The sequence below is a fragment of the Spinacia oleracea genome, chromosome 2, assembly GCF_020520425.1.
Source record: "Spinacia oleracea cultivar Varoflay chromosome 2, BTI_SOV_V1, whole genome shotgun sequence".
Taxonomy (NCBI): Eukaryota; Viridiplantae; Streptophyta; class Magnoliopsida; order Caryophyllales; family Amaranthaceae; genus Spinacia; species Spinacia oleracea.
Genome location: NC_079488.1, coordinates 99,777,959 through 99,793,764, shown reverse-complemented (window position 1 = coordinate 99,793,764; position 15,806 = coordinate 99,777,959). Strand labels below are relative to the sequence as shown.

The following is a 15,806-nucleotide window of genomic DNA, read 5'->3' as shown; positions in this document are numbered from 1 at the left end:
AACTGTAGGAGCGACACAATCAGCTGAAGCCTGTAGGCGGAGCAACGCACGGATGGTGCAGGCGCGTGCACATAGAGGAAGGTGCACCTGCACCAAAACGCAGGAAAATAAGAACAAAACGCAAAAACTTAAAAAAACCACAAAAAACGTAAAAGAACTTAATCTTACAACCTTTAAAAGCAAGGAGTTGGTTTTAACTATTCATCCAATAGTGTCATGACTAAAATGCCCTTGTATTGTTCCATTAACTACTGCTTTGCCCCTGACCTCAGATCATGACACGTCACTTTGCTTCCCTTCTCAGATCCGTCTTTCGTGCTTTCCTTTTTTTCCCTTTCATCGCTGGTTCTTGGAATCTTGGAGCAAACCCTAACTCTTGCTCCATCTCCTCCGCCCCCATTTTCTCCCTCCTCTCCCTTCTTCTTTGATTTCCGCCATTGAAATTCTCTCTCTTCCCTTTTCCTCATCTCTCCTGCAATTAATACTCCATAGGCTTGGTGAAGCTTTTCATGTTCCACAAAAATGGTGTCCGGTAATCTATTATTCTTGTTCTTCAATTTCCGAAGCTCGCGCAGCTCTCTCGCCTTTCCATCTTCATTTTTGCTCTTCTAATGGTAATCTATTATTCTTGTTCTTCAATTTCGCATTTATAATTCAATCTAATTCCATCATTATTTGTGATTTCTGCTTGTTTATTTCATCTGATTTTAATTTGCGTTTTGTTGATTTCATTATTTGCGTTTTGTTGATTTCATCTCGAGCATGCGTTTAATCTTCGTTTTCTTCGGGTGAAATTTGTTCTGATTTAGTTACTTTATTGATTGTTGCTTCCAACTTAATGCCTAGGTTCTAATTTATGATATTAATTTAGGTTCTTCTTTCAATTTTCTCTGCGAAGTGACCTTAAGCTAATAAGCAGACAAGTAAGCTTCAGATTGACAAAGCAGCGCCTTTGATCATCATGATTAGTATTAGATGGATAATAAATTTGATCATTATATTAGGGTTTGATAGCTCGAGTCTTGCATAAGATGTAGCTTTTTGATGTTATGAAAGAGTGTTATATCAACCCATGGTGGTAATAGTTAGGACAACCCTAAAACAATAAGTGGAGCTGTTAAGTTGAGAGTTGGATCACTTGGATGGTTATATTCCAGAATTTCTTTTTCAGATATTTAGGGTAATTCTTTTTCAGATATTTAGGGTGCTATGGAAAACACAAAATGGGAGGGGGAGGGGTTTCGGATGAAAATACGAAGTGGAACATTGAAATGTGATTTTTATTTATGATTGAAGTCCTATCTATCATTCTATGAGATAGTTATATATCGTGTATACATTTCCCAGCTGAAATGTTCCATAAAGAGTCTATCAGATTCCGAAGTACCAACTCGATTTTCTGCCAATAGTGGAAAGACTAAATGTACTTCTTTAGCTGTATACGTCTTGGTCTGGATTGTCAGGGTTGCTGCAGAAATATTGCAAACTTCTTTGTGTGAAGACCTTGAAAAAATTCGCCAAGAACAGGAAACTTCCAATCAAAAGCTAGGTGGAAAAAATGGGTGATTCGTTTGTTTGCTGTTTCTTTTTTGGGATAGTCTACTGAAACCAGATGATCTATTTTCTTTGTTTGTGTTCACGTGCAGATATCTCACCTAAATGACATGTACAAGAGATTACAAGACTGTAACCATAGTTTGCGGCAGTATAATAGCAAACTTCAAACGGTGCTTTCTACAGCCAGTGAGACCTTGAAACGCGCCGAGTGAGAAAGATGTTGTAGTCGAAAACCTCAACACCTTGAGGGGGAAAGTACAGTTCATTGCAGGATCAGTTTCCGTCATCCATGGTGAGTAAATCAAAATGATATTTTATTATGCGGAAGCATTTACAGAGAGTTGTGATTAGTGGTCTTTTGATGATTCAATATTTGACTTAGGGCTTAATTAGTTAGTTTATTGTTGGAATTTGATTTAAACCACTCTTTTTGATATTCTGGAGAGGCGTACAACGCTAAATTGAGACCTTTGATCGGTGATTAGATCCGTAATGTATCTAGCAGTATCAGATTTTGGGTCAATACTTCGTGGTTGTATTTGTTGGATATGCCTATAATACATTTGTCACTTCTTGACCGCACTCATTGTACCTGTTATATTGGGGACACTTTTCTGTTTAAGCTTACTGTTTGGCCTATTTCCTTTCTGTAAGGTTGTAGTTCTTAACCAAGCTTTACTATGTTTTCCGTTTTTCCTTAAGATCAATAAAACATCCTCCTTTTATGGTGGCTGGAGCTGGAAGACCTCTTAAGAGGAATAAAGGGAAAGATTGGACAACTGCATTTTGAGATAATATTTGACAATATACATACCTAATACCTCCACTCGCCATGAGATAAGATTTGATTCAAGTGTGTGTTGTAGTTATACATTTTGGAGAATAAGTCTGTTTTCATCAATTTTAAGGTTAGCGTGTGAAAGACTGAAAGTGTTGCCATAATCATAACTGTTTGTGTTTTGTTCCCTGTTAATGCTAGATGGAAGATTCGATGATGAGTATCTATATGAGATAGAACGGTCGAGCCAATTTAAGCAAGAGTGTGAAATGAGAAAAAATAAGTAGGTGAATTTGTACGAAGCCTTTGTTTCTGAACATTCAGTGGGAATTTGTGTTCTTTTACTTCCTTTTTACACGTTCCTCGTAATTCCATACTTGCTTTATGATGATTTTCTTATTTTGTTAGGATCAAGGTTTGGATGTCTAGCAGAAGGTTTGGACACTTTTGAATGAATTCTTGCTGAAAACAAATGTTGATTGATATTTTTTTTCCTGATGTGTAATCACTTTTGCCGATCATCTCCAAAACATCGCCAGGTACCGATCATAATCTTTCTCGATTTCGCGTAGTTTCTCTGATCTCAAATTATTCACCTAAATTTACTCAATTGTCTTCCTCCATTGTATTTGGTCCTAATTTTTTCTGCATTTTTTGGTTTGCATAAAAAAATGGCAGCCCTGAATTCTACCTCCTGTCGTATTCACCATTGCTCATATTATAGTAACATCAAAATTCCTTTTTCATTTATTGTTGTCATAAATTGTCTTTTGAATTATATTTGGTTTTTATTGATTATATATGTAATTTTTTCGCGATTTAGGTTAGATATGCGTTCACTGTGCAGTCTTACAGTATACTCCAACAATCTCCTGTTTCTTTTTACCAGGAAAATACAATAATATTATTGTTAACTACTACCATTTTGAGCTTCTTTTCTTAGATTTTTAAAAAAATTTATTTGGGTTATTGATGGTCATTTAATGTCTGGAGGAGAGAATCGTGTCCATGGCTCAAGCTTCAGGGTGAGAAATACCTGGGAAAGTATGCAAGCTTGAGGCGAGAGTTTTGCCCATGGCTCTAATCCTCTCTATTTTCAAGATTACAGAGTTATATGGTGAATATGTGCTCTTCCTTTATTTTTTAACTTTTCTATCCTACTGTTTTCTTAATCTTCTTGTCCCCTTCTTTTAATTATATTATTTTTCGGTGCTTAATAATTTGTATGTGATTGTGTTGATTGCAGTTTAGTAGATTTTTGGTTGACAATTCTTTAAGATCAGTCATCTACTTTTGATTGGGTTTTTCTTTATGCAGTCAATCATCTATTTTTATTGACAAAAGTAATTGATGATTTATATAGTCTTTTGAATTTGCCTCGAGGAGTGAATTATTTGCCTCCTTAGATCAATATATTGTTATATGTGGTCGGATACTGCCTAATAGTGCATATTTCATCTAGATCATTCTCAATGTTATTGAGAAGTATATGGAAGATGGGGTGGGTATAAATGATATTGAGTCCTTAGATGGTGATAATCAATTAAATCAAGATCATGGGCATCAAAGTAGTCAAGGTAGTGGATAAGGTAGTAGGTATCCTAGAAGGTTGTGGTGACCATGTGTGTTGGGTTTGGGTGGCTGCTCTCAAGGTGGTGCAACCGTACTCAAGAAGTCAAACTTAGAAGGGTGTTTTCCTTTTAACCCCTCCATTTGTGTCGGTTAAGATTGGCTTTTTTTTCTTACAAGCATAATTTTGGTGACGTTGTAATATTGATAGTCAATACTTTGCTTACTGCTTATTCAATACTTTTATTGGAGTTCTTTAAGGTTGGAATTTTCCCCCTACCTTTTGTGTGTATATTTTACCCCTTTTTGTTGGCGTACTGGTTTCTTGTATCAGTCGTATTTCTAATATATATATATATATATATATATATATATATATATATATATATATATATATATATATATATATATATATATATATATATATATATATATATATATATATATATATATATATATATATATATATATATATATATATATATATATATATATATATATATATTTATTTCCTCGGCATGAGTTACGTAAGGAACTTGGAATGGATGAGCATCTTCCTGCTGTTTTGTTAATGGGAGGAGGGAAGGCATCGGGCTTATTGAGGCTACTGCACGAGATCGTGGAAATGCGTTGTATGATGCTAACCTTGGTGAGCCAACAGGTCAAATTCTTGTGATGTATGGTCACAACAAAAATCTTGCCGGAAAGCTGAGTCCAATTGATCAGAAGATCCTGTACAGGTATACTAGACTATATGATGGCCCGCTGGGTAGTTTTGTGTCAATTGCTAATGAAAGGGCGTCGCACAAGTCCTAGCTGTCCGAGCAAGGCTGCCTCTGCAAGCTTTAGCTCGAGCTACGGCTCAGTTGAAGTTTGCCAAGTCTTAACTGCTCGAGCTCAATTTGAGTCCTTTTATGAGAACTGCAGTTTGGAGTTCGCTAAGACTCAGCTTGTTTCGTTTTCTTACAATAGTAATTGATTACTTTAGGTTTATTATAAGTATTTAATAATGAAGGATACGAATAAATTAAGCATACAACACATTATAGTATTACACTAACTATAATGGAGTATTATGCTTAATTGGTCTTTGCATGTTTTCACAAAAATACTTGCATCACACGTTCACATCTCACCGCAGTTAGCCAGTTACATCATGTAATGTACATGGCCTTTAACCCCAAAGAAAGGGGGCAAATGTGACTTTTAAAGACGCACATAGGCCATAAGAGAATTTGTTAGATGGGTACGAGAACAAGACTACTACGAGTATATACATACTACTCTTTCTGTCTCAATAAGAAAAATGTAGGTATTGTTTTAAATCATGTATAACTAGAAAGTATTTTTATTTTAGTGAAGCGGAGGAAGCGTATATATTTCGAGATTACCACGGTGAAACTGGTAATATGTGACTTTGTATTGTACTAGAAGTCTAGAAATACAATATATGAAAGTTTTCATATATCAGTATTAATATCCAAGATCTGGAAAGCATATTATATTGTGATTTATATATATACTGATGGTTTAAAGTACTCCAGGTTCAATCTGTCTATGAAGAGATGATATTGTGTGGATGGAACCAGATAGATAGGCTAGATCGATGTTACTGTTGGCCGCTGAAGCACATGAAGCGGATGCTGAGATGATACTTATTGCAAATTAATCTCCTAGCAAAGAAGATGACGTGTGACGGTATTGAACATATTTGGTAATTTTGACTGGGTTAGTCTTCCTTACTTTTAACATGAGTATATTATCATATCTGAATATGTTATGTGGTCTACAAATGTTGTTTCAAGCTTTCAGAATAGTCAATTGGATAAAGTGTGTTGGAAATGTCCCAGCCAGTGAAATTTATGATTTGCTCTGTGGCAAATATTCTGAGGAGATCCATGAATTTATCAAGGGGATAGATATTGTCCATAGGGAACATGCTGCAAAACAGTAGGTTTGGATATCTATTTTTAATTTTTTTTTATTCATTTTCCTTATTTTTATCCTAATGTTTATTATATGTATTTAGGGATTGCCTCAATTTATTATATGTATTGAAACTGGTGGCCTATACATATTCTAGGGACTGCCTTATCTTAAGGCAATCATTATTTCATGACGATCAGAGATAAATTTTGAAGTTCGATCCTCATAATTTCAGAGAAAAGTAGTAAATATAACTATATAATCCATAACACTTTAAAGTTCTTAATGTCTATTGTTTTTTGCCCGATCCTTAATTTTTATCATCCTACTACTCAATGGTAGAGCATTGTGTAAATACACAAAAGATATGGGTTCGAATCCCACGTAGGCTCTCCTATTATGAATAATTAATCATGTGTTGGTGATGAGAGTTATGTATAGGGAAGTTTAAAAAATATACAAATTTAAAAATAGATTACTGAAGAAGTTTGTTTCTTCTGTACTATGGCCATGTTCGGCAAAACTAGCGGTAGCGGGTAGCGGTTGAGTAGCGGGTAGTTGTTAGGGTAGCGAGCAGCGGTCAAGAGTAGCAGGTAGCGGGTAGCTGTCAGCGTAGCGGTTCATAGTATGAGTGTTTGGCAAAATTGGCGGTTGAAATCGTAAAATACGATAAAGATTATTAATTTAAATCAAATACTAATTACAATTTGACGAATTAATAATCATTTTTAATGCGGCATTTTAATAACAATAATGAAATAATTATAACATACTCCCTCCGTCCCTTAATACTCGCACCGGTTTGACCGGTGCGGAGTTTAAGACATTGGAATGGACTTATTAATTTAATGGGTGTAATTGATAGTGGGGTATTTTTTTTAATATAATTAGTGAGAATGTGTAAGAGGTGGGGAGTGGTGATTGGGGGTGTTAATTTTTAAATGGTTTTTTGTAGGGAATAGGGGTGTATGTGGGGTTAGTAAGTAAGTGTGAGAAATAATATAACATTGGTATAAATTTCCATTTATAGAAGCGGTGCAAGTATTAAGGGACGGCCCGAAAAGGAAAGCGGTGCGAGTATTAAGGGACGGAGGGAGTATTAAAAAGGTGTAGGAAAAATTATACTTATACTGTTATACACATATTTTTTGGGGGACGTATTCAAATTGTGACTTATAATACTTATTTTCGTATATGTTACTAAATAACCTTTCATTTCAGATACCCTTTGTCAACAAATATATAAGACGGAGTATTTTCTGGTGGTTCAGAAAACTTTCGAGAAAATGATATGAGTTTTAGTAAAAAATAACGGTTGAATTATAATAGAAATATGATAGAATTTTTAATGATAATAGTTGGTACGGAGTAGTACGTATAAATGAATAACATTTAACTAGTGCAATGTTTAAGTTACAATTTATCAAAGTACAACAAAACACAAATGCGGCCAAACCTTTTTTTTTTTTTTAAATGCTATAAGTTAAAGTCAAATATTAGTATAATAAAGCAAAAAAAAAATGAATGGAAAAATACAACCAAAACAGGCAGCAAATCACTCCACCGCTACTGTAATCTTAGACCGCTAATAATTTTAGCGTTCTACATAATCTAACCAACCACTACTTCCCTCGCTACCAGCTACTCAGACCGCTAACTTGCTAAACACCCCTACTTTTATCCAGTAGCGCTACCTCAATCGCTACCTCCGAACACGCCCTGTGCGCACGCACATATTTCAACGGAGCTACCGCTAAAAAACCTCAAATCAAAATCCTTCGATTTCTATTAAATTAATCCGACATTAATTAATTCATAACATAGTCCTTTGTTAGCGATCCCATTTACACCCACACAAATAGAAAATACATCATGATAAAATCATTTTTTGCTTAACATTGTTTAAGTAGCCTAGGATAATCTTTTCTTTTTTAATAATAAATAGAAAATAATCTTATTACATCAAAAAGCTAGATATGGAGTATACTTTATATTTCTTAATTCCCAATATTAAAAGAAAAGAATCATGAAAAGGTGTCACTATTAATTAATTCAAGTGATTAGGAGTCCAAGCACGTTATCTATGACTATTTTTTGTGGATATGTATGAACGCTCGCCAAAGAATGAAGAGGGCAGGTTTTGAACTTTTTTTATTAATTAAGTTAATAAATACGTACTCCCTCCGTCCCTTAATACTCGCACCGGTTTGACCGGTGCGGAGTTTAAGACATTGGAATTGACTTATTAATTTAATGGGTGTAGTTGATAGTGGGGTATTTTTTTTAATATAATTAGTGAGAATGTGTAAGAGGTGGGGAGTGGTGATTGGGGTGTTAATTTTTAAATGGTTTTTTGTAGGGAATAGGGGTGTATGTGGGGTTAGTAAGTAAGTGTGAGAAAAAATATAATATTGGTATAAATTTCCATTTATAGAAGCGGTGCAAGTATTAAGGGACGACCCGAAAAGGAAAGCGGTGCGAGTATTAAGGGACGGAGGGAGTATTACGTAGCAGTTCATAATAGATAAACTGTTATAAAGCTCAATAATGTTTACACGAGATCCGAGTTGGATATAATGATATATATATACTTCCTCCGTCTTTTAATACTTGCAACGTTTGTTAGTTTCATGCATGCCAATGCGCAACTTTGATCATTTATATCTTAAATTCTATTTATGCAAAAATTATAAAAAGTTGATATTTTGAAAATACACATTGAGACGAATCTAACAAGATCCCACATGACTATGTTTTATCTTATATAAAAAGCACTAAGAATAGTCAAAGTAGATTATATAAATAGTGACAAAAGTCCAAACGTTGCGAGTATTAAAAGACGGAGGAAGTAGTAATCTTGAAAATTTTATCTAGCTAATATCCACAAATTGTTTCTCAATTACTATAATCAGGTGGTACTCACAGTCTCATATGTTAAATCCATTTAATATACTTGATTTTATACTGGAATAGTGCTCCTTGAGTACCCTAATTAAAATCATATGTCTCAAATGTTAGTTGTGCAATTATAAATTTTCTTTTGCATTGTTTTTACATGATCAATACATAGAAGTTGGATATATAAATTCGAAGTTTCTATTTCTAGTAGGATGCCTTGATTGGGTTCGGTAGAGTTTTGTTGACTGAGTTTCAACGTTCATATTTGACTTAAGACTCTTTTAAAATAAAAGTGTGAACAACACGTGACCACACGAATACAAGAAAACGACAAGAAACTACGTACTCCAACCAATAAGGAGGTATCTTAGAGGACTATATATATATATATATATATATATATATATATATATATATATGCACGTACTACATAATATTAATCAAACAACATAACTCAAAAACACACAAATCCTTTTCTCTTTCAACACTAAACTTCTCAATAACAACTTCCGATCCATATATACAGAAATACAGAATGAAGGATTTGATAGGAAGAATAGTTAGAAAGAAGGAACAATCTTCATCATCATCATCATCATCATCATCATCGGCAACGTCGACGCCGCCTCGATACTCGAGACTATCATGCTATGATAAAATGAATAACAATAATCATCAAAGACATGAAACTCAAAAAACTAGAGGATATGTACCTATTATGGTAGGTAAGTGTGAGGAAGAAGAAGAGAGATTTATGGTCCCACTTGGGTGGATGAGTCATCCATGTATTGTTGATTTGCTTCAATTATCAGTCAATGAGTTTGGTTATCGTCAACAAGGTGTTCTTCAAATTCCTTGTGAACCACATCACTTCAGAGTTGTTATGGACCAAATTTCTTGCAAATAATTAAGGGAGATTAATTTTTAATGAACTAATTGGAATTTGGAATTAGGAATACCATTTTGTTAAACTTTTATTATTTTTTAAGATAGCTAGGATCATTATTTGTTTGTTTAAATAACTCCGTATATGTTAATGTGTAAAAAGAAATGAAGCTTATTTGTTGGTTTACAGCATTGCCAGCATGCTGATCAATCGTTCATTGTAAGCAATGCAGCCATACATCAGCACAACAACAACAGCAACAACCACATCAATGCTCTAAAGTCCAAGCAAGCTTCTAGAAGATTTCCTAACTGATTTCCCTTGAAATCAGGAGGTTGTTAGAGCTGCATATTTATGATTCATGTAATGATATCTTGTATGTAATCTGAGATGTACAAACCAAGCATTCCCATTGGTTTAAACACATCACTAGTTGTAGCTAACAAAGCTGTATATATACAGCTTGATCATTGTAATTCATTTTCATCATTCATCAATACAAACATTCTCTCTTTCTCTTAATCTTTTCTAAGACAGAATTCATCCTAGAAGGAGAATTCTGACATGGTATCAGAGCAAATCAATAGATCCTGCTCAAATTTTTCCGCAAAATCTCTTTCTATCCTCTGATTAATCAGCCAGCTTGATTCAGATTGTTTCAATCAGCTGATTTGCTTGATCAATCTCTTGAATTGTTCGAGGTTTTTTGTTTTAGTTTGATTCAAATTCTTGAAAATTTACTCAAGAATCTCAAAATTTCATTATGCCTGATCAAGAAGAACCTTCAATCAATCCTAATTCAGCTTACTACCTAAGCAACAATGATCTTAATGCATCCAAGTTAGTCAGCATCATCTTCGATGGAAAATGCTTTAATGACTGGAAAAGGTCTATGATGATAGCACTCTCAGCAAGAAACAAATTATGTTTTGTTGATGGAAGCCTCAACCAACCAGCTTCAAACTCTGCAAATTTCAGAATATGGAACAGGTGCAATGATTTGGTGATTTCCTGGATTTTAGCTTCATTAGAACCTTCTATTGCTAGAAGTGTGTTGTATCTTAAAACAGCTAGAGAGATATGGTTGGATTTAGGAGAAAGATTTTGTCAATCATCAGGACCACAACTTTTCTCAGTACAACAGAAGCTGTATGACTTGAATCAGGAAGATGATGAACAGATTTCAAGTTTTTTCACTAAGATTAAGTTGTTATGGGACCAACTTGATGGCCTAGATCCTTTACCATCTTGTGTTTGCACAGGTTGTAACTGCACTCTAACTCAGAAACTTCTGAAGTCTCAACAGGATCAAAGACTTATTCAATTCTTGATGAAATTGAATGAAAAGTATGATCATTCCAAAAGCACCATTCTGATGATGACACCTTTGCCAACAATATCAAGAGCTTATGGACTTCTTCTTCAAGAAGAGCAACAGAAAGAAGTCAACAGCAGTAGAAGTCATGGTTTGGAATCTACAATTTTTGCTGCCAGAAAATTCACTGAAAATAAAGCATACAAGCCACAATATACTTCATCTTTTGGTTCACAGAATCTGAGTGGAGGAAATACTTCAAGAAACTTCACTTACACAAGGAATAGCTTATACTGTGAACACTGCAAAATGAAAAACCACACAGTTGACAAGTGTTGGAAATTACATGGCTATCCTAAAGATTTTAAGGGAAAAGGAAAAAGAGTGGCAGCTGCTGCACACTTAGAAGAATTTGCTGAACAGGATGCAACAGGAAATGCAGAACAAGGCACTGTCCATGCAACTTTTACTCAAGAACAATATGATCAACTGATGAATTTTCTCAATAATCAGAAGGTTGCTAATCAAGCTGAACATAATGGCTCTAGTTCTCTTGGCTTAGCAACTAGCACTCATTTGAGAGGTACTTTCTGTCTTTTGTCTAATTTCAAAACTAAGTGGATATTAGACAGTGGGGAAGTGATCACATGTGCTCAGATTTGGCTATGTTCAGTAGTATTGAATCAGTAAATGATAAATTGCACACTATCACCATTCCTGATGGCACAGAACTCACAGTTACACATAAAGGAGAAGTTGATCTAGGCACTATCATTCTGAAAGGTGTACTGCATGTTCCAGGGTTCCAGTTCAATTTAATTTCTGTTTCCAAGCTGTGCTGTGATGATCAATGTTCAATATCATTTACAACTGATGAATGTTTTGCACAGGACCTTTCCAAGAACAAGCATACTCTGCTTGGTAGATTGGACAAAGGCCTATACAGTTTCAATAAAGATTTGCTAAAATTTGACAACAATTCAGTAATCAATAATCAAGCTCTCTCAACTGTGTCAGAAGTGGAAGAAGCAAAATTATGGCACCTTAGACTTGGACATATGTCATTTGGAAAAATAAAGAACATCAGAGGAGTTGATGTTAAAGGATGTTTAGCAGAGTGTTTTTGTCAGATATGCCCCTTAGCTAAACAGTCTAGATTTCCCTTTTCTGTAAGCAGCATTAAAACAGTTCAACCTTTTGAGCTGTTACATATAGATGTTTGGGGTCCCTACTCTGTGTATGATACTGCTAAATGTAATCAATTCCTCACCATTGTGGATGATTACACCAGGATGACCTGGACTCATTTAATGAGAAATAAGACTGATTCTGTCAAAATAATGCATGATTTTCTTTTGTATGTTGAGAATCAGTTTGGTTATACAGTTAAGCAAATCAGATCTGATAATGCTCTTGACTTAACTGAAGGAGATATGAGACTTCTGTTTTTAAAAAGAGGCATTGTTCATCAAAAGAGCTGTAGTTATACACCACAGCAAAATGGTGTTGTTGAAAGAAAACACAAACACCTTTTGGAGACTGCAAGGGCTCTTTCTTTTCAATCTAAACTCCCTGATAAATACTGGAGTGATTGTGTTCTCACTGCCACCTATTTGATCAATAGGATGCCATTGAAAAGTATTAATTTCATCACTCCTTATGAAAGATTGTTTCATAAACCACCTGATCTGTCTCATTTGAGGGTGTTTGGATGTTTATGTTTCATCAGCACTCCTACCATTCATAGGTCAAAGTTTGATCCTAGAGCAGTTCCATGTGTGTTGCTTGGTTATCCTCCACATCAAAAGGCTTATAAGGTCCTTAACCTTGTCACAAAGAAATTTGTTGTGACTAGAGACATTATTTTTCATGAACATCACTTCCCTTTTCATTTTTCAACTACACCTGATCTAGCCTATTCTAATCAGTTTTTCTTACCTGTTGTTACTCCTTATACTTCAGAATTGTGTTCAACAGATATCTTTCAACCCCATTCACATACTTGTACTGATTCTCCTTCACAAACTCTTTCAGAAACCAATCAACAATCTTCTAGTACACCCTCATTTTCTACACCAGACACATATAATTCTGCCTCACCAACAAACCATATCTCTCCAACACATAGTCCACCAGCACCAAGAAAATCCACTAGACCCTCCAAACCTCCATCTCACTTGAAAGATTTTGTTTGTCAAAAGCCTACCAGACACTGGTGCAATTTAGTTGCCTATGACAGTTTACCTATGCATCACAAAGTGTTAGTTGCTGCTCATATGGAGTTAATTGAACCAACTACTTATTCTGAAGCAGCAAAGAATTCTCAGTGGATTGAAGCTATGGACAAAGAAATCACAGCTCTCCAAAACAATAAAACATGGGATTTTGTTTTGCTTCCTAAAGGAAAGAAGGCAATTGGTTCTAAGTGGGTCTACAGAATAAAGAAAAATGCTGATGGATCAGTTGAAAGATATAAAGCTAGGTTGGTTGCTAAGGGTTTTACCCAAAAATATGGCATAGATTACCATGAAACTTTCTCTCCTGTGGTAAAAATGTCTACTGTCAGATGCTTGATTAGTCTTGCTGCTAGCAGAAACTGGAAATTGTTTCAGCTGGACATAAACAATGCTTTTCTCCATGGCACACTTGATGAAGAGGTTTACATGAAAGTGCCTGAAGGTGTGACAGCTCCTCCTGGTTTTGTTTGCAAACTTAATAAATCTCTATATGGTCTTAAGCAGGCATCAAGACAGTGGTTTGCTAGACTCCACCAAGAACTCAAGTCTCAAGGTTTTCACCAATCCAAGAATGACTATTCATTGTTCATTAAGAACACTTCATCAGATATCACTGTGGTTGCAGTTTATGTTGATGATATCATCATCACTGGGTCTAATGAATCTGTCATTACTGATCTAAAGAACCATCTTCACCATACTTTTAGCATCAAAGATCTTGGTGTTCTTAATTTCTTCCTTGGGATTGAAGTTAGTCATACAACTGAAGGATACATTCTCACACAGAAGAAGTATACCAAAGAGTTACTTCAAGATTGTGAGTTGGATATATCTAAGCCTGCTGTCACCCCCTTTCCACTCAATCTTAAGCTCTCTAATGAAGGTGAAGATTATCCCAATGCTGAACTCTACAGGTGCTATGTAGGGAAACTGAATTTTTTAACTCATACTAGACCTGATATATCTTTTGCAGTTCAAACTCTCAGCCAATTCATGCATTCTCCCAAGTACCAGCATATTGATGCTCTCTCTCACACTCTTAGATATATTAATAGCACTGCTGGTCAAGGGATTTTGTTGAAAGCAACTGACAAACTTACTCTTCAAGCATTTTCTGATTCAGACTGGGCTGCTTGCCCTACTACAAGAAGATCTGTCACAGGGTATGTTCTTCTTCTTGGCAACTCACCTATCAGTTGGAAATCCAAGAAGCAATCTACTATTTCTAAGAGTTCCTCTGAAGCTGAGTATAGAGCAATGTCTCATGCTGCTGGTGAAGTGACTTGGATCATTCGATTACTTGAAGAACTAGGTGTCACTGATCTCAAGCCAGTTGTTCTGCATTGTGACAATCAGTCTGCCATACACATAGCCACCAATCCAATCTTTCATGAAAGGACAAAACACATTGAAGTGGATTGTCATTTCACTAGGGATAAGGTATTGGATGGTTTACTCCAATTAAGTTATCTTCCCACTCAAAATCAGCTTGCTGATCTCTTCACTAAAGTCCTTCCTGGTGCTCAACACAGAAATCTATCTAGCAAACTAGGCATGGTTCATACCTTCCCTATGTCTTGAGGGGGGGTGTTGGTTTACAGCATTGCCAGCATGCTGATCAATCGTTCATTGTAAGCAATGCAGCCATACATCAGCACAACAACAACAGCAACAACCACATCAATGCTCTAAAGTCCAAGCAAGCTTCTAGAAGATTTCCTAACTGATTTCCCTTGAAATCAGGAGGTTGTTAGAGCTGCATATTTATGATTCATGTAATGATATCTTGTATGTAATCTGAGATGTACAAACCAAGCATTCCCATTGGTTTAAACACATCACTAGTTGTAGCTAACAAAGCTGTATATATATAGCTTGATCATTGTAATTCATTTTCATCATTCATCAATACAACATTCTCTCTTTCTCTTAATCTTTTCTAAGATAGAATTCATCCTAGAAGGAGAATTCTGACATTATTATAATAGAATTTTAGTATGCAAGACAGTGATGGTTGATCTTCAATTTTCTTTTTCATTTTTATATTTTCTTGATTTTTTTTATTGAAGCACGCAAATTTTTTTCTTTTTTTTAAACGTGTACGTACTTATAAATATACTTCGTACTACGTATGTATATTTTTTTTTTCCAATCACATCATAAAGCAGTACGGAGTAATTAGGTTTACTTGGAGCCTACCTGTTACAGGGGTTTTGAAGGTTAATGTTGACGGGGCTATCTTTGAAGGTATAGGGGCTGGGATGGGGTGGTTATTAGGGATGGAAATATCCAGTGGATGATCCATGAATCCGGTTACCCGCTATAATTAAACGGATGAAAACCCGAATTAAATGGATGAAAAGCTGGTGATGGGTGAAGCGGGTGATGGATGCGGGTGATGTTTTTTCATCCATCACCCGGTCTATCACCCGTTTACCACCCGATCCGTCACCCGTTTATTTTAAATAATTATTTATATTTATATTTAAACATAAAATGTGTTAATAAATCCATTACTTATTAAAGTTAGTGCTTGTTTTATTTTTTTAGATTTATGCGTAATAAGAAATAATTATATGTTTTGGAGATAAATGTAGGTATATAATTTTTTTCTTTTGGTTAATTATTATGCATATTATT

The 15,806-nt window shown here is 35.0% G+C and overlaps 1 protein-coding gene and 1 long non-coding RNA gene across 6 annotated transcripts; both read left to right on the top strand.

Moving 5' to 3' along the window:
• The first annotated feature begins 350 nt into the window (after nucleotides 1–350).
• On the top strand, nucleotides 351–5,924 carry LOC130468043 (uncharacterized). Of its 5 annotated transcripts, none has more exons than XR_008928350.1 (7): nucleotides 351–614; nucleotides 1,647–1,849; nucleotides 2,260–2,410; nucleotides 2,537–2,618; nucleotides 2,744–2,874; nucleotides 4,437–4,644; nucleotides 5,449–5,924. It is a non-coding gene; the product is annotated as an uncharacterized lncRNA (long non-coding RNA). The 5 variants fall into 5 exon arrangements; XR_008928351.1 differs by having other exon boundaries at nucleotides 2,537–2,622; XR_008928349.1 differs by lacking the exon at nucleotides 2,260–2,410.
• Nucleotides 5,925–9,263: 3,339 nt separating this feature from the next.
• Nucleotides 9,264–9,929, top strand: LOC130467667 (auxin-responsive protein SAUR71-like). The gene is made up of 2 exons (XM_056836246.1): nucleotides 9,264–9,605; nucleotides 9,804–9,929. The coding sequence occupies exons 1-2, from the start codon at nucleotides 9,264–9,266 to the stop codon at nucleotides 9,927–9,929; spliced, it is 468 nt and encodes a 155-aa protein (XP_056692224.1).
• The last annotated feature ends 5,877 nt before the right edge of the window (nucleotides 9,930–15,806 follow it).